The sequence below is a fragment of the Tetrao urogallus genome (assembly GCF_951394365.1).
Source record: "Tetrao urogallus genome assembly, chromosome: 17".
Classification (NCBI taxonomy): Eukaryota; Metazoa; Chordata; class Aves; order Galliformes; family Phasianidae; genus Tetrao; species Tetrao urogallus.
Genome location: NC_136830.1, coordinates 7550648 through 7568978, shown reverse-complemented (window position 1 = coordinate 7568978; position 18331 = coordinate 7550648). Strand labels below are relative to the sequence as shown.

The 18331-nt window shown below is 45.0% G+C and overlaps 1 protein-coding gene across 2 annotated transcripts in view; it reads left to right on the top strand.

Moving 5' to 3' along the window:
- The window catches only part of TTC28 (tetratricopeptide repeat domain 28), a gene marked incomplete at both ends in the record, with an annotated part of 123892 nt that overhangs the window by 61171 nt on the left and 44390 nt on the right, over nucleotides 1–18331 (top strand). For both annotated transcript variants that reach the window (XM_079544062.1, XM_079544061.1), the window contains 3 exons: nucleotides 8708–8855; nucleotides 11176–11448; nucleotides 12140–12270. In XM_079544062.1, the coding sequence (XP_079400188.1) occupies nucleotides 8708–8855; nucleotides 11176–11448; nucleotides 12140–12270 (552 nt within the window). The remainder of the gene's footprint in view (nucleotides 1–8707; nucleotides 8856–11175; nucleotides 11449–12139; nucleotides 12271–18331) is intronic.

Sequence of the window (18331 nt, the reverse complement as noted above, 5' to 3'; positions counted from 1 at the left end):
AAGGCTCCTTTGGTAAACAAGGTGTGATATTTTACCTGCCCCCCATTGCTGATTGTCCTTGTAGACTCCATGGGACCTAGAGGGAATTTCCACTCTCAAATGGCATTATTTTTATTAGAGACATCTTGGAAATTGTAAGAATATAAAGAATCTGTGCTGCAGAAACAATGTATTTGTTAGATCTCTTCCTGTTTATTTAGGGCAGGCTCTGGGGGTGGGTCAGGTGCCAGCTGAGTGTACGGACTTGGGAGGAAAATTGTCTCAATGCAGTTTTAACTGTGAAAGCAGGAGTTGAATGCATATGGACTGCAAGCAGTATTTATACATGTGCTGCATGTGTTCTGAATTAAAGCACATTCTTCCCTCTCCCCACATTCCTGAAATCCCACAGCAGAGATTTGTCCTGTATTTCTCTCTAACATTTGGCTGTAAAGCATTTACAATGGGAGAGGAAAGATTCAACCTGGTGCCTGGCCCCAAGAAGCCATAGTGACTGTTCCCATGTTTTGCTCCTTCAGTCGTGTGCGCTGTATTCATCACATGTTGGCTTTGCTTGCCTGGAGGCTGCGAGGAGCAGCCCCCCGCAGGGTGGTTGGTACATCCCACGTGGAAGCATTCTGCAGGCTCAAGACAGGCTGGTTAAATGCATCGGAGATTATTTGTGCTATTTTCAGAGTCATCTGCTGATCTGGCAAAGCGAGGGAGCATTGTGGGAAAAGTATTTCTAAACGTTTGCCTTTTCTATCCAGACAGTTGGTTGTCCAGGGCCTGAAGCTGACGTGAATAGAAAGGTGTTTTGAATTTCCTCCCATGTGTACAATGAGAGCCTTTGTCTAAGGCAGATTTTTTTTTTCAAGTTTTTCATGTTTATTTGACAGTTGTTTTCTGCTCCAAGCTCTTCTGATACCATTCCAGTTTTGTTCTTCCATCTCCGTTACCCAGTCACAAGTCATCCAGCAGCTCCTTCTGAAAGTGAGTCACTCCGGGAGCTCGAGGTTTGATGACAAAATGACCACATGAATTCTAGTAAGGCGGGTTGGGCACAGAGCAGGCGGTGCTGTGGTATTGCCTGCAGCCCTTGCAAGGACCACCTACAGAAAGTGAGGGGTTGGGCAGAGCAAAGGGAATGAATTGCTGGAGCTGCAGGAGCCCACGGTGCCCTCAGAGGAGCCTGTCTGGCTCCCACACGAGGCTTGCAGGGCCTGCAGCATCCATCCTGGGCCACGCTGTGAGCAGCATGGGCTGCACGAGCAAGATGCCTTGCCCAGCCTTGGTGATGAAAGCCCTGATAGTCTTTGCCATCACACTCACAGTGGGCAGCATGGATAGCCTGTTAGTATGTTGTCCTCAGCTCATCGTGTTCTTAGAGGGACTGCCCTGCTTCAGAGAGGAATTTGGGATTCCTGGTTTTCTAACAGTGACCTTAGATGGCCATGTGGCAGCGTGCTCTGATGTGACAGCTGATGTCCCAGTAGTAACTGTTGAAGAGTGTTTATTAACAGTACCGTATTTTGTCCAGCCAAAAGTAGAAATTGACTGCTTTTAGAGGAATACTTGTACCCTGGTACTAAATCTTATTCCAGAAAGATGAGCTCATGCTTTAGACTTACACAAGACCGTGGTAAGATGGGACTGAACTCCTGCAGCTGCTTTTTCTCTCTAATTCTTTTAAGTGTTGCATAGGAGACACGCTTAGGATCTGAATGATTTATGGCCATAGGTTCTGCAGAGAAAAGTGGTATGAGCCCGAAGGGTTGTAGCAGAGGCTGCTCCAGATGCCAGTTACAGTGTGAATCTTTGCTGTGAAAGCCTACATCCGTGGTCTGAACAATTAAAATATATTTTGATCCTTATCTGGTAAGAAAACTGGAACAGGCTGCCCAGGGAGGTGGTGGAGTCTCCTTCTCTGGAGATGTTCAAGACCTGCCTGGATGCCTACCTGTGCGACCTGGTGTAGGGAACCTGCTTTGGCAGGGGGGTTGGACTCGATGATCTCTGGAGGTCCCTTCCAACCCCTACAATTCTGTGATTCTGTGATTCTGTGATTCTGTGAAAAGCACTGTATTATCTGGAATTTACTGGAATTGCTTTTATTTAGCAGAATTTGGGGAAATGTAGAAATGTTACTGTGTTTTTATCTTCATCATTTGTTTGGTATTAATTATAAGCCGGTTGCTCTGCCTAGAACAGCTTTTGTGTTCAGAACACTCTTAATATCAGTCATTTCAGTGATTGCATTTGCATTCTGATCCCATTTCAGATTGCACCTGTAAAAATTTAATATCCAGGTTCAGTGACAGAGATGGAATTTGAGGAGACGAGGACCAGAAGGCTCACAGGCATGTTTGTATTTACAAAACCGGAGGGTCAGATTAGGAAGGTCTTCTTTCGTTTTCTCCTCTTGTTGATAAACTTTTCCTAAAGCCACAGCAGAAAAAAAGCCCACAGAAATTATACTGTTACCATGAAAGTATGGTGTGTCCTTTCAGCATGGGACAAAAAGGCAGCTCTGAACAAATGCAGAGGGAGTCGCATCTGAGGAAGGAGGAAGGAGCTGTTAACTTCTCGGTGGGCCCTGTGCTGGATCTCTGCAACTTCAGATCGCTGATGTTCTGCATGTTGGCTTGGTGTGTGAGCAGCCCTCATTATGGGGCCAATTTTCTGCAGGGCTTTGAAGCATCAGCTGCCAAATAAATTGTACGAGTTAATGAGAATGATTTATTTTTGTTTCCAGAGTATCGGGAATGCTTTCAATATTATTATGGATAGAAAGTGCTAATTATTCCCTTCTTGTCTCCTTTCCCAGCCTATCTCCACTTGGCTGTATGAAGTCTATATATTGTCTGAGCTGCTGGTAGTTGCCCAGCTGACTGAAAAATGCCCATAAGAGGCTGAGATACGGCCTGGCTTCACAGAATCACAGAATCACAGAATCACCCGGGTTGGAAGGGACCTCAAGGATCATGTAGTTCCAACCCCCCTGCCTAGCAGGGCCACCAAACATACACATTTAGATCAGGTTGCCCAGGACCCCGTCCAACCTGGCCTTGAACACGTCCAAGGACGGGGCATCCACAACCTCCCTGGGCAGCCCGTTCCAGGGCCTAACCACTCTCCTCGTAAAGAACTTCCCCCTAACATCCAACCTAAATCTTCCCTCCTTCAACTTGGATCCATTTCCCCTAGTCCTGCTATTGTCAGCCCTTATGAAGAGTTTACTCCCCTCCTGGGTGTAGGTTCCCTTCAGGTATTGATAGGCTGCAATGAGGTCGCCCCGCAGCCTTCTCTTCTCCAGGCTGAACAAGCCCAACTCCCTCAGCCTGTCCTCATAGGGGAGGTGCTCTAGCCCCCTGATCATCTTAGTCGCCCTCCTCTGGACCCTTTCCAAAATCTCCATGTCTTTCTTGTACTGAGGGCTCCACACCTGGACACAGTACTCCAGATGGGGCCTCACAAGAGCCGAGTAGAGAGGGACAATCACTTCCCTGTCCCTGCTGACCACCCCTCTCCTGATGGAGCCCAGGATCCCATTTGCCTTTCGAGCTGCCAGAGCGCACTGCTGGCTCATGTTGAGTCTCTCGTCCATCAGGACCCCCAGGTCCTTCTCTGCCGAGCTGCTCTCAAGGACCACTCCTCCCAGCTTGTACGGGTGCCTGGGGTTCTTCCGGCCCAAATGCAAAACCTTGCACTTTGCCGTGTTGAACCTCATTAGGTTCACCCGAGCCCAGCTTTCCAGCCTGTCGAGGTCCCTCTGAATGGCATCCCTTCCTTCCACCGTATCAACCGCACCACTCAGCTTGGTGTCGTCAGCAAACTTGCTGAGGGTGCACTCAATTCCCTCATCGATGTCATTGATAAAGATGTTAAAGAGCACCGGTCCCAAGACAGACCCTTGGGGGACACCACTTGTTACCGGCTTCCCCAAGCAGAAGGTCTATAGGTGTATGCGCTTTCTCTTACACTAACAACCTCCCTTGCTTAGTATCAGTGACTTGATAAGATCAGCTCTTTGCTAAAGCTGCCTTTTACCTTTTAATCCTCTTCACTTCCCCGCGGGCTCCTGCTGGTTGTGCCTCCCTCTCTCACTGTTCACCAGCAGATGCCCAGCACCAAGCGTGGGCTCGCTGTGCAATGCCAGCCCCTGGCATGGCAGTGAGTCTGCAGGTGGAACAGCACCAGAGAAACCATCTGTGTTTGAGGGGATGCACCCAGGGCCAAGTTTCAGCTGAGAGCAGGACTTTGCCTATGTTTGAAGTATTGTAGATGCTCAGGTTATCCTTGCAGGTGTGCCAGAAAGATAGGTACAGAGAGAAATGTTTAGGCTTGGTTTCACCTTACTGTAGATCAGAATGAGTAATTTTAGTGCTGGAATATAGGCCAGTGAAGGAGATTGTCTCTAATGTTAGTTTTCCCATGTTAGTCCAATGGTTTCCTTCCTGATCCAGCATGAAGGAGAAGGAGCAGGATGTAGAAAGAAAAGAAATCATATCTTTGTTACGTGTTATTTACATTCCTCTTCTGCCTACTGCCTGAATGTGAAAGTGGAACAGCGTGTGTTAATATATGGGGCCCAAGAAGGAACATGCGTGAAGCGTAGATCATCCTTCCTGTTCTCAGTTGGTCTGTGTGTGTGTGTGAGTATCTGGATGTTTTGCTGTTTGCATTCAGATGTAAGATAAGCACTTAATAATGCCATTATCTTCAGAGGTTGTAAAAGATGTCAGTTATTGGCTTTATTAATTATGAAAGTGTGTGAGCAGTTACTGGTTCTGCTGCGTCCTTCTTTCTTCAGGCTGTTCGCAGTAAAGTGAATAAAAATCTCGAGGATTTCCAAATGGAATTGCTGAAACAAAGACATTCTGTGCTATTTGGATAATGTGATTCATGGATTTAAGCATTTAGTTTTAAGCCTAGCTTTCTAAAGATCTGAGGTTTATGAGATTACTCTGCTAGTCCTATTACAATTGTTCCTTAATTCGTTGACCAATTTAAAGGCATGTTGAGAAGTCAGTCTGCTTTGCTACCAATTGTTGGTTTTTGTTACAGTTTTGTCAGCTTCGTTAGGAATGAGTAAATGTGAGCTTCTCTGAATGCTTCTTGCAAAACCACAAAGTAACTGTTACCTGTTTTGTGAAAGTGGGGATGTGCAAGGAGGGAGGAAACTGAAAACACAGTGAGGCAGCTGAAGGGAGGATCTGCTTCCCAAAGTGATTTTAGAAATGGGGAGCAACTGAGCAACCAACCCCTACCAGGAAGCCATCGCATGGGCTGAAGAACTCTTCTGTTCTGTGGGGTGCTTGGGTCTGTACCTTTACCCTGTTCCCCAAATCTCCTGGGTCGGGCAGTGGGGTTCTTCTGTCTTCTCCAGCTGGAATTCTGTGTTACGCTGAGGTTTAATGAAGCAAGGAATTTTGGTGTAATGGGTCTGGTGCTACTTAAACAAAACGTGTCTCTACCAGAAAATCTCATTAAAAAATAGGTGGTTAACATACCAGTGAGGAAATACGAGCTGTCCGTGGGACTGTAATTCTTTCCATCTAACTGTAATCTGTTAGCTTCAAATCTGCAGGAGCCCTTGGCCTGCCTGGAGGCACACGGCTGACTCTGGATTTCACTGCATCATCCTAGTGACAGGAGCTGGAGAAAGGAGGCTTCTAGATAGTACTGGATGCTGTGCCTGTCTGCTGAAATAGTGCTGCACCTGAGCTAAGGGCCTGACAGGAGAAGTCCTGGCTGATAACTGCTTAAAATACTCTATACACATCTGTACATGTGTGCTATTGGAGACTAGGACCAGGCTGCAGGAGGTGTGAGATGCAGTGTGACCTGGGGCACACGAGGATATTTGACTCTTAACAGGAACTCTAATACAGACAATATACAAACGCATGGTGTATATTCATTATACATGCCTATGTAAACTAGAATTTTTAGCAATAATCAGTTCTCCTGTATGTTACCCTCATCTCCATCTTTGTTCTAGTGTGTCACATTTGTTTTCTGCTGGCCATGCAGCAGATCTGTGAAAGAGAGAATTCAGGGTAATTGAATTTGCGTACTCAGAACATATTGCAAATGTCCATGAGCTTTGAATAGTTAACATAATATATTCAAATAAAATATAGCTGTCAAAAGAAAATGTGAAAGCTCCTCATTTCTATTCCAGAAAGGTGAGAGGCTGGGAATGACCTGAGCACTCATGCAAATTTTGCAAACTGCAGCAGTGATCTGTAATTGGAGGTAATTTGTATATTTTATAGGAAACGACTGTTATTGTTGCATACAGTGATTTTTTGTTTAGTGTGTTCAGATAGACCTTGGCTCATGGACCTGTGTTTTCACGCGGTTCTGTTAGGTCGTGGTGGTCCTCCTGCATAGATAACTCTAGCTGCTCTGAGGCTTCTGTGTGCATTTCCTGATTGTGAAGTGGTTTTGGAGCTCTGCAGCAGTGTATCAGCAGCAGACCTCAATGCAGCTGTTCATAAAGCAGTGTTTGTTACCCACTGTTGGGTTGAGTGCTGTGGTCAGGAAAGGACTGGTGCCGTTTTCCCTTAGAAATAAGCAGCTGGAGTAGAAGTTTGTGAGGTGTGATCTACTGCAACAGGGCAGAGAGTGGAAAAAATGCAAGGGAATGTTCCGTTGTCTTTGTATCATGTTGAGGATGCAGGGAGCCGCAGTCAGAAAGCACCTGCTGTTGTTTGTCCTGTCCATAGCTAAACATCATCCTCTTGTTGCTCTAATCTTCTTGAGAGGAATCAATCGGCTTTTCTCACCTGGGAATCAATCAGTATGATTTTTATCATGGAGCAAACACTTGTGATCTTCATGTAGCACGATTAAATTGCTGAAGTGTATTGAGGTGTGGGAAGGTTCTGTCTGTGTCGGGGCTGGAGAGCTGCACCGTGTCTCATTCCTTCAGCTGCAGCCCTGGCTCCCTGCCCTTCCTTTCCTTTTCCTCTTCCAGAGGGTGATTCTCTCCATTTCCTGTTTGCAGATTTCTTCCCTTGATATGGAGTCTTCATTCCAATGCTAAAATAATTTGTGAATGCTTCTTTTGGAGAGGAAATAGACGCTGCAAGTGCCTTTTATTTATTTTGTTAAAGGACTCTCGGGAGCACAGTGTGTGCAGTGTGTGCAAAGCGTTCTGCATAAGCTGGAAACTGGAGGAGAGAGGAAAGAAGGGTTGTTTGCAGGAGCAAAATTGGCAAAGATCTTCATTCGGTTAAGATTAATAGGCTTTTCTGTGGAGCTCTTGTTTGTATTCATGCACAAACAATGTTCTGGGCTGAACTGATGCTCTGCTTTGTGTTTCTAATGTGCCACCTATACAGGTAGGATGCATTATGAGAGAAGAGTTGACAGGCTTCTGTCTTTCTGTAAAGCACGAGATGTGTGGTTCGCCTGCACACAAGATGAAGCTCCCTTGCTGGCTGCTGTGTATTTGTGCCCTCATCCCTGATAATTGGATTAGGCAGGCATATTTGTCTTGGGTCTGTGAAACCAGCCTTGTTGGCCTGAAAGGCCCCCATCAGAGCCATGCTGCATCAACCTGCCTCTGTGATGAAGCAGCATAGAAAGTAATTAAATGATAATTCTGGGAAAAAAAGGGCTTAAGAGCGTACACCGTGATTGAGGTGACAGCATGCGTTGCTTGGAGAGCTCATGGTGATGGCTGCTGCACATTTATTAGTTCTTTGTATTTTCTTTGATTTAAAGCATAATGCTAGTAATCTAATTAACATTGAATTGGTTTCCAGTACAGTAGCTTGTTTGGTTCAATAAGAACACATTTATACTAAAGGTTAATGAAAAGAATTTTACTTTCATTGAATTCATTAAAAATGGTTCTACAATCAACGCTCACTAATGGAAAAAGGATTAAATATTCATGTCTATAAATTTCTCTTGTCATTTCTGATTTTCCTTGATCTCTGCCTCCATGGGTTGGATTCTGAAAGTGTCTGCAAGTTCTAATGGAATAGCAGTTTGGATATTAGTTGAATATTTATCCTGTTTAAGTAAAAAGACCTCCACATGTGTATACTGAATGTACTGTAAGCACAGGTTTCTAGTGCACATGGGGACAGATGATACTTCCAGTAATTGCAGGGCTCTTGCAGTCAGGAAGGGAGTGACTTTTTACATGGTCTGATAGTGGTAGGATGTGGGGGAGTGACTTCAAACTAAAGGAAGAGAGAATGAGGTTGGATGTGAGGAAGCAATTCCTCACTCAGAGAGCAGTGAGGCCCTGGCAGTGCTGCCCAGAGCTGTGGTGCCCCATCCCTGGAGGAGCCTGAGGCCATGGATGGGCAGCCTGAGCTGGGGGCAGCCAGCACACGGCTGGGGATCTCTGAGCTCCCCTCCAACCTTTAATTATACAGGAACGCAATACTGGGAGCCAATCTTAAGGAGTAGTTCTTAAAGCACTTTTTAATGTAGTAACCTTTTCTCTTCTGTTGTGCATCATAAACATCAAGTGCTGACCCCCCTTAGCACTTCAGAGGTCTCACAAAGGCTGAGGTACTCACACATGATGGAAATAAATGACCAAGCTGTGACGCTGGGTTTTTCTGATCTCTTTGTCATGACCAAAGAAACCTTAATGTGATGGCACAGCCCAGCGTACACCAACGTGAGATAGCCCACAGATGGGATGTTTGTGACTTGTGGCAGTGAAGTGACTGGCATTTCTTCCCTGTTTTTGCAGGCATACTTCCGACAGGGCGTAGCCCTTCAGTACCTGGGACGCCATGCAGATGCACTGGCAGCGTTTGCGTCGGGGCTGGCGCAGGATCCCAAAAGCCTGCAGCTTCTGGTCGGCATGGTCGAGGCCGCCATGAAGTCTCCCATGCGAGGTAAGTGCCGGTGCAGATCAGCACAGAGATGTGTGCTGCTGTGGCCCTGGCTTTGTTTTCACTTGAAACAGTTTCCCACGATGCTCTGATGCTTGGCCATTGGGCACAGAGAGTCTGAAATGCTGAGGGCCACAGTTTGCCCAGAAGAGCGTTCAAGCGGCTTTTCCACTGTAATAATGTTTTTCAAAACACAATGTTCCAGGAGGCAAAAATCTGTTCTGCTGGTTCACTTGTATTTGGGAAGAACCCTGACATAACATGGAGCTTGAGGTGGTTTTAGCTGTAGACTGCTTTGCTTCTCTTTCGTAATTGTCCTCATTTTAGAGGAAGGTGGGAGTATCCTCTTCATTCCATTTCTCTGTTGCTTTGTTTCTTTTGCAAGCTCTTTGTTGTTGTGTGCTAGCTGTATTTCCTGAGGGGGAGCATGACAGTTCCCATCCTCAGCAGTGCATCCCCAAGACTTGGGGGTCAAGAAGTGCTGAAATGAAAGAATATTCCCTTCAGTGTTTTATTTTTTTACAGTGTTTTGGTTTTTTTTTTTCCATCCCTTAAAATGAATTCATTTAGTATTCTCCATCCTGTATAGCAGTTAGTGTGTGAGGCTAATTTCATTTGGTACCCAAAGGTACTGTGGCTGCTGCTTAGAATGCAGGTGACACAGTATTTCTGTGTAAGCATTCTCCGCATTAACTAGATGATCTTACTGTCCCATCATAGTGCAGCTGTGTATCTATATATGCTCCCTACTGTGCTTCTTGGTGTTGCTGCTTGCCAGTTGTTATCTTCCCACTGAGTATTTTGGCAGATTTTAAATTAGCTCTGCTTATAAAGTATTAGTTTTAATTTGAGTGTGTATGTATGCTGTACTACTGTAATGAATATTCAGGGTCTTAGTCCCGCTCGGCTGGGCATTGTGTGTGCAAGCACTTACGTATTTGTTATGTTTCATTCTGCCCCCTTCACAAGAGCTCGCTGCCTGAGAGGGGCACCTGTTCAGGTGTTATGGGGTAAAACCTGTCCCTTGAAATTTGAATCCACTGGATGATTACTTGGAGCTATGGTTAGATTGATGTGAGTGGTATCTTCCTGAGAAGGAAGAGGAGCAGCTGCGAAGGCAAGAGTTATAAGTATTAGTGATGTGCTAAAGATTATTAAGTGCAGACCCTGAGGGATCCAGGAAGCATAGCTTTACAGTATGTAGAGGAAGCTCAAACTCTCTTGCACAGTCAATGAATCAATGTAGCTACATCTTTCACGTGGTTGTGGTTATGTCTCTTCCCTCACCATTCACTGCAAGAGATGTGATGGCCTCCATGTCTGCCCTTCCATTACCATGCTAGCCCTCCCTGTCTCACTTGACTTCAGAGTAACCAGGAGCTCTTCCCTCTCTTCTCCTATGTTTGCCTGTATTACCTAGCTAGAATTATAAGCTCAGGAGCTGAATTTATACCTGTTCTTGCAGTGTTGTGCCTGTTAACTGGGCTCTATCAGCAACAGTTAATCTTGTGTGCTGGTGGCACATTACAGGATTTCTGTCCTCTTACGTCTGCTTTTAATCCTAGAATCTGGATTGCATCTGTTGCAATCTTCAGGCAAGTGTTAAGTATCTGTTGTTTTCTTAATATGCATAGTGAATGTAGAGAGGCAGAGCTGATGAAAACAGGAAGCAAATGGCTTCCTGAGCTTGCTGTGGTAATGTTGATTCAGGTGAGATCATCTAATCCAGAAATCTTATTTAGTCATAAATTTTGAAAATGTAACTCTGTGATCGGTGGGGTGCAGCACAGCACATGGAACAGGAGTCCTGTTACACTGATGTCCTTCCTGAAACATGCAGCCACGATGTTTAATCATGCGACTGATAAAAGCAATTAGACCTATTATCACTAGTCTGTCAGGTGTGGTGCTGTTGTTCTGCAGGTGTACCTTTGGTCACCTCTGTTAGTGCATGTTGTGAGCTGTGGTATCTGAACAGATCTGAACAGCCCATTTCTAATCTCCTATGAAACCTCAGGTGTTCTCTGTATTCTTTCTGCCATTAGACCAGCTTTCATATTGTAGGATGAGACTGATCTGAGTTCTTGTGCTGTCTTCCTGAAGTGCTTTTTGATCTGACCTGTCTCGTTTTGCTTGTACTGGCTATTAGATGATGTATTTGAGCCCTGAATTCCTGCAATAAATTTTAGTTTGATTTGAGCAGTTTGGCTCTTAACTCATTGTGTCATTTGGTTAACAGAAATAAGGGTGAAGTGTTAGGCTGATTTCTGGATGCAAATAACTTAGTTTTTTGAGTAACTCTTCTTCCCTTCTTGTATTTTAGAGTCCCTGGAGCCAACCTATCAACAATTGCAGAAGATGAAGCTGGACAAGAGCCCCTTTGTTGTGGTGTCTGTGATTGGCCAGGAACTTCTGACTGCAGGCCATCACGGGGCCTCTGTGGTTGTACTGGAAGCTGCCCTGAAGATTGGCACTTGCAGCCTAAAGCTGCGGGGATCGGTGTTCTCTGCACTGAGCAGTGCTTACTGGTCCCTTGGGAACACAGAGAAGAGCACCGGATACATGCAGCAGGACTTGGACGTAGCCAAGACTTTAGGTAGAGTCCTCATCTCGGTCATTGAGTGCTGGATTGGTGCAGGTGGAACAAATTGATAGTGGTGTGAATGGTCAGCATGTCTGTATAACACTCAGGTGTGGATGATCACTGAACATGCTAAGGTTTTACAGGGTTCTCTACTGTCCTGTGCGTGGGGATAGGTCTTACCTTCTGTGGAGAAATGCTCAAAGCCTAAAATGAGCCTTAAGTAAAGCAGTCTTTTTTTTTTCCTCCTTTTTTTTTTCCCCAAAAATTAGATAGAAAAAGGCAGTCAGTCTGAGTTTCTGAGGCTCAGAATGCAGCAATAAAGGTACTTTGTTTCTGAGCTGAGCTGCAGAATTGTTTTCTGGAGAAAGCTGGCATGCTCGTTATTTCCTTTAAGCCTAAACCACTCATTTGTTTCCACAAAGAGATTGCTGATGTTGAACAAGGAATAAACATGGAAGAATGGGAGCTGCCAGGTGTTAGGCCAAAGAGAAAATCAACATGATTCTAAAAGTAGATTGAGGGTTATTGTAGAAGTTTTGAAGGCCAGGGAAGAGGATGAGGTTTGGCTGTGCAGTGAAAATGAGGATAAATTTGTTGTGATCTTGGCTCTCACATTGGAGTTTCACTGCAGTGTGTTCTGGTGTTTCTGCTGGACTCTTCTGGTGACTCCTTGTTAGCTGACCTTTGTTTTGTTGTGACTCAGGTGACCAGACGGGAGAATGCCGAGCTCATGGGAATCTGGGCTCCGCATTCTTCTCCAAAGGAAATTATCGGGAGGCCCTCACAAACCACAGACATCAGCTGGTGCTTGCCATGAAACTCAAGGACAGAGAGGTAGGAAGATTATTTAATAAACCATAGTCTGAATCGGAGCTGCATGGTTTTCTAAAAAAGATGCCATCGTGTCCTAAAGCCTTATCTGTCTGCTTTGCCATTCAGAGAATTTTAAGCTCTGTGATTTCTTTTCCCAGCCTCTCACTTTTTGTAATGGAAATGGCATGTTCTGTTAGATACAGATCTGTGTTCAGGTGGCATGTGGTTTGGTTGGCACCTGTCTGCCCCTCCTTCTACTAGAGGAGACAATCCACTGACTGAGCAAGTCATTCTGCCTCTCTTCCTGCCCACTGCCCATAGTCTCCCAGCAAAGACCTCCTGAGTAGGCATCAATACAACATCTCTGCTGTTGAGCACTGGGTGTCATCAGCTCTCACCTCCATGAGGTGTATATGCTGCCGATTTGAACTCTGTTAGGGTGCATCTTGTGTTGTGTCTTTTCCAGGCAAGTAACGAGCTGGGTCCCTGCCCTAAAAATTCACAGTCTGCCTAAAATGTGGTTTGTTTATAAAGTACTGAAAAGAAAAATAATCCATGCAAACCTTAAAATACAGTGTTGTGTAAAGTGTAGGTGTTGTTTGGACTGAATCTGATTTGTCTTTACCGTTTACCATTCAGCTCTCCAAGTGTTTTGCCGGGCTTCCTGCCAGTCCAGAAAGCATGGACTGAAGAGTCTGTCCCAAGAGATTTCCACTGAAGGGTCACTATAAGGACAGAGCCATAATTTTAGTGCAGATTACAGAAACAAAAGACTTCTTTTCCTCCTCCAGTGGATTCCTCTCTGCTGTGAGTGGGAACGTGTGTGGGTTGCATGGCAGAGGAGGAGAGGCTGGCAGCAGCAGGGCAGGTGTGAGTGCTCACTGTATGTGAGTGGTTTTGGGGAGAGAGAAAACTGGGGAACAGGTTTCCCATTGAGGACTTATTGAGAAAATCTATTTCAAGTAGTTCAGTGCTTGCTGAAGTTTTATTTTACAATTTAAATACCAAATGAACCTTGACACGCTGCATCTTTCTGTAGTTTCTGAAAGGACTGTGACTGGGGGAGGAACCTGCTAGGCATTTTTGTGGTTACTTTACCAGCTGGAAGACCTCATGAATCGCTCCTGATTTTCCTATTACTATTCGTGCAAGACAGAGGAGCTGTTGCTCATCGTTGTTTTTCTATTTTTCTTGGTTAGGAATCCCTGTTCTTGCTAAGAGTCAAATCTGTGTAGCTGTTCCTGCTCCGTGGTGTTTCTCTAAGCAGCAGGCACCCCTCCCCCAGTGCAGGGGGGGGAGGCTGAGGAAGGAAATTGCAGGAAGCTGCCGGGAATTGCTGAGAGCACAGCAGCCTGCCTACACTGAGCCCCTGAAATGGCCCAGGAAAGCACGTGCTGATCTGTTCCGCTGACTTCAGGCTGCTGATCTAAACAGATCCCAACAGTCGATCTGGGAGGAATCCAGATAATGAAGTCTAATCATGATAGCTCTTAGTTTATAAACTGACACATCTGGGCACGTAATTAACAGTTATTGACAACAAATGACTGCTTGGTTTAGAAAGAAAGCTGAGCTTCTTGGATTTCCTGTAAGGATGTAACCACAGGAAATTAATTTGGCGCTTTCTTATGACATCATTTTGACCACAGAGCTTCCTCTGAACAGAAAGCTGTTTTTCTTGGCCTCCTTTGCAGACATTTTTATAATGCAAATACTATAAAGTTGCAGTAGTGCTGATGTGAATTCCACCAGAAGGGAATTTGGTGTGCAACTGAAATGAGGTAATTGTTTTACCTCCAATTGTCCAGAGAATTGGCTTAAAAGGTAAAAAATGCTCCTTTGTATGTGAGGCTGCTGTCCTCAGAGGGAGCGTTGGGTTCCGAGGCTGCTGAAGCAAATGGCTGTACCAGAGGCTTCTGCTGGGTCAAGTAGCCCATAAACTCAGGAGGAATTTGCAGAGGTTCTGGCTGCAACATTCAGGTGGCTCCTCCTCCGCACAGGCCTTCAGAAGGGCAGCTTTGTCACCTGGCTGGGGAATCATCTCAGCTGCTCAGATGGACTGAAGATTTAGGGTTTTTTTCTCCCTGGCACAGGGAGTCTGCACAGCTCCTTTAACAAGCACTGTGTCATCCCAAGCACAATCCCTATGTCCAGATATGGCATCCTTTCTTTACAGCCACAGTGTGGAAGAAAAGTTCGGGCTGGCTTCTGGTACTTCTGCACACGGAGAGAATGGAGCAAAAATATTTAGGATTTGACATACCTGCAGTGTCTTCAAGAGAGACCTTGGGATATCGATATCTTGGTCTGTGCTGTTGAGTAAAAAGACTAGTTTTTGGTAATACTGTAGTGGACACTATGAAGTAGCCATCTCCAGAGTGTCATTTCACTGTGTCATTTTTTGTTGACCTGCAGTGGCTGATCAAGAAACTCAGATAAGCTAGTTCTTTGAGATCTTTATTTTGAGAGAGAGAGTTAGAATAGCACATAGAAGAGTATAGTTGATTCAGGAACCTGGAACTGTTAAGGGACCTCTTCTTTCTTTCCACGTGTTCTTTGAGTTCCTGTTGAACAGATGATCCAGTATTGTGGTCAGTGGGATACCGTGCTATGAGGATGGCAGCAGGAGGTGCAGGTAGAAGAAAGGAAGGTCGGCAGGAGCACGTAGAAGGACAGTTGCCTCTCTTCTGATGGTGAATGCAGGAGTTGAACTCCTGAGCAGGTTATGGAAATTACAGCACAGTTCGGTAGTTGTGATTTAACCTGGCAGGTGGCCCAGCACCACGCAGTCGTTCACTCATTCCCCCTCTTCCCTGTGGAATGGGGACAAGAATTAAAAAAAAAAGCAGAAAAAAAAAAAAAAGCAGAACTCATAGGTTGAGATCAAACTATTTTCTAAGATAAAGAGAAAGATAATAGTTACCACTATACATGTATGTATGTATATGTGTGTGTATAACAAGTGCACAAGCAATTGCTCACCACCCTCTGACCAGTGCCCAGCTGGCCCCATGAGCAGCGGAAGAGAAATAATCCCCACCCCCTTCAAAACTCCTACTGCATGATGCCATATGATATGGAATATCGCTTTGGCCAGTTTGGGTCAGCTGTCCTAGTTCTGTTCCCTCCCATCTCCTTGGGCTCCTTGCTGAGAACAACCTTGTTTCTGTGCAGTGCTGCCTGGCAGCAGCTGTAAACATCAGTGCGTTATCAACATTGGCTTTCCCCTAGAACCAGAAACACAGCATCATGCCAGGTACTCCAAAGAAAACAACTCCATCCCAGCTGAAGCTAAGCTCTGTTGTTTGTCTGTGAAGATGAAACGGGGCAGATTTCAGCGTGGGCTGTCTTGGCCTGCTGCAGACTCTGGGATTGTACTTAAGTTAAGAATCCCAGTGAAGTCTGTGCTGCTGTTCTTACACTGTTCTCTCCTGTACTGGCTAAAGCAAAGCTGCTGTGCATGTGGCTGTCCACACTTCAGCCATGCCACTTGGCAGCATGGATATTGATGGGCTGTTCCTTTACAGCCCCAGGTAAATAGCATAGTTTGACCATACCTTCCTAAGTGAGCACAGTTCATTTGAACACTGAAGAGCCACCAGGACTGATGGCCAGCAGCTCTGTGTTTGTGTGTGTTATGGAGCACATCTTTGGGCAGATCCATTGGCATTAGCTCCAATTAGGACCTACCTACTTGGTGTGCAGTGATGGAAATGCAACACTGTTAGGCTGGTGGGGCCCCTAGGCATAGGCTTTTCTTTTTCTTGTTCAGAGCCAGCTGCAGGCTGTTATAGTTTAACCATTTCTGTCCTGAAATGATGGCATAGAGTTTGATGCAGGGGCCAGAACTCCTAAATAAGGACAAAAAGATGTGCTTTCTAAGCCAACCCTCTGTTGTGGAATGGAATGTTGACTTTGTTTCCTTGCTGCTGGAACATGCGTGGGTAAAGAGATAAAGCTGTATCCTGCACCAGCAATAGTCTTGCATTCCTGTGACATATTTCATACTTTGTGTTATAAAAATGTCAGTGCACATTGTCTGTTCATTAATGTGCCAAGGAAAATACATACTGGCAGATTGGGCTGTTGCCCTTTTTTCCAGTTTTTACACAGCACGCATGAAAGGGCAGGGAGTTTTACACTGAGAGATACCCTAAACCAGCAGCCAAGGTAGTCTTTGTGTGGGAGGAAGAGTGACAGATTGTATTAAGAGGGAAGACCAGGGTTATGCTGTTTCAGCTCATCGTCTTTACATGTCACAGAAGCTGGCTGCGAGGAGCGTAAGAAGCTTGCAGGCTGGGAGTTTTTCCTCAGAGACAGCTAAAGCCTGCAGTTATATTTGTACAGTACTTCTATCAGAAGAGTTATTTTTCTGCACCAAAAGAGATGCAATAGGGAAAGACTTGAAGCTGAATGTATTTAGGCTAGAAATAAGATCAAAAGTTGTAATGGTGAAGGTAATCAGATGTTGGCAGACTTTGTATCGCTTGGAGACATTAAGTCAGAGCTAGTTGTCTGTTCAGTGCACAGAAAAAAGCTGTGACCTTATTAAAGGAACCACTGTAAAATGTTGTAGTCTAAGCTATCTGGAAGTTGCAATGAGGTCACCTCTGCTCTATGGATACCAAGTCAGAAATCACTGAAGATTAAATATCAAGAGCAGGTTTCACCTGTGACAGCATGGAGAAGTACCAGTAACTGAAGACAGCTCCACAAGGAATAAAGCAAATTGCTGGTGCTTCATGGAGAGATTGTGGGGCAGAAGATTGGATGCAGTAATTGTTTTAAGGTCCAGGTAAAAGATAAACTGTAATAAATTCCCATGTCATTGTATAAATTGCTTTGTATGTGTTAGCAGGATGGAGCAGAGTTGCAAAGCAAGGTAAATAATTAATGAAATAATTAAGCTATTATTTAGCATGACTTAGGGTTGAACTTGACGTTGAAATGATCATATCCCAGGAAACGTAGGTGGTACGTTTCATTTCCTAGACTGCCTGTTACCTGATCAATGCAAGATGTTACTAGGGATGAGGAGAAGTGTTACAGGGTCATTTAAGCACCTGAAGATGCCAGAGAAGCCGTGCCCTTCAATCACACCGTGTAGAAGTAGATTCTTTCTTCGGACTCATTAACCTGCTTCATGAGCGGTGAGCATTGGGCTCTGCTGGTGGTGGGTACTGAGTCTGACTGTGCAGGTGTTGGTTTTCACACAAAATTTAGGTTTGTGCTCTTGCCTGCTTCCTTGCAAAGGCAGTAAGAAGCTCAGAGTTCATTTTGCTACCTCGTGGTAAAGCAATTTCTAATGCCCTACCGCTGATGGGATTTATAAGGTAGCTAATGCATGTCAGTTATCTTGTGGTACAAATCTGGCCATTTTTAGTAACAGAGATACAGCTTGTTGTGCCTGTACTGTATTTATGAAGTAAATAATTTGTTTTAAGCACTGAGTAACATGATCATGTGCAAGTCATCATGTAATCCATGCAGCATGTGTTGATGTCACACCATGAGTTATGATTTAGACAAGGAGAATGTAAATGATTGGAGGGAAAAAGTAAATTTGCTGGCTTTTGCTGCCTCTGTCAGCTGCTGTCCCAAGGTTTGTCTTCATCTCTAGCTAGTAGCAGATATGCAGAATTTCCTTGCATTGCCAAATTCAGTGCAGCCATTACTTGCTTCTGCATAGTTGAATTGGAGCCAGCCACGGGTGATCTCTCACGATGGGTTGCAGTGGCTGTTTCTAATGACAATACCTGTGTTCACTCCAAGTAATATGATTTGGAAAACTGCTGTTTCAGAAGATTACATTTTGGAAGCTGTGAGGACTGATAGGCAACAACTGATGGGGAAAGGGAGCTGTGGGTCCAGGTGTTTGTGCTGAGCTGTAGAGCCCTGCCTCAGGCTGGTTGTGCCCTCGCGTTGTACGTGAGCTCTGCCCTGCAGAGACCACCAGCACCACAAAGTCTCCACAGCGCGATGGCTCTGTTCTCTCTTGGGCAGTCAGACGCCTTCTATTACAGCCCTGCATTTAAAAATAGCAGAGCAATGAGGCAAAATCATAAACTAACCATAATAAAAT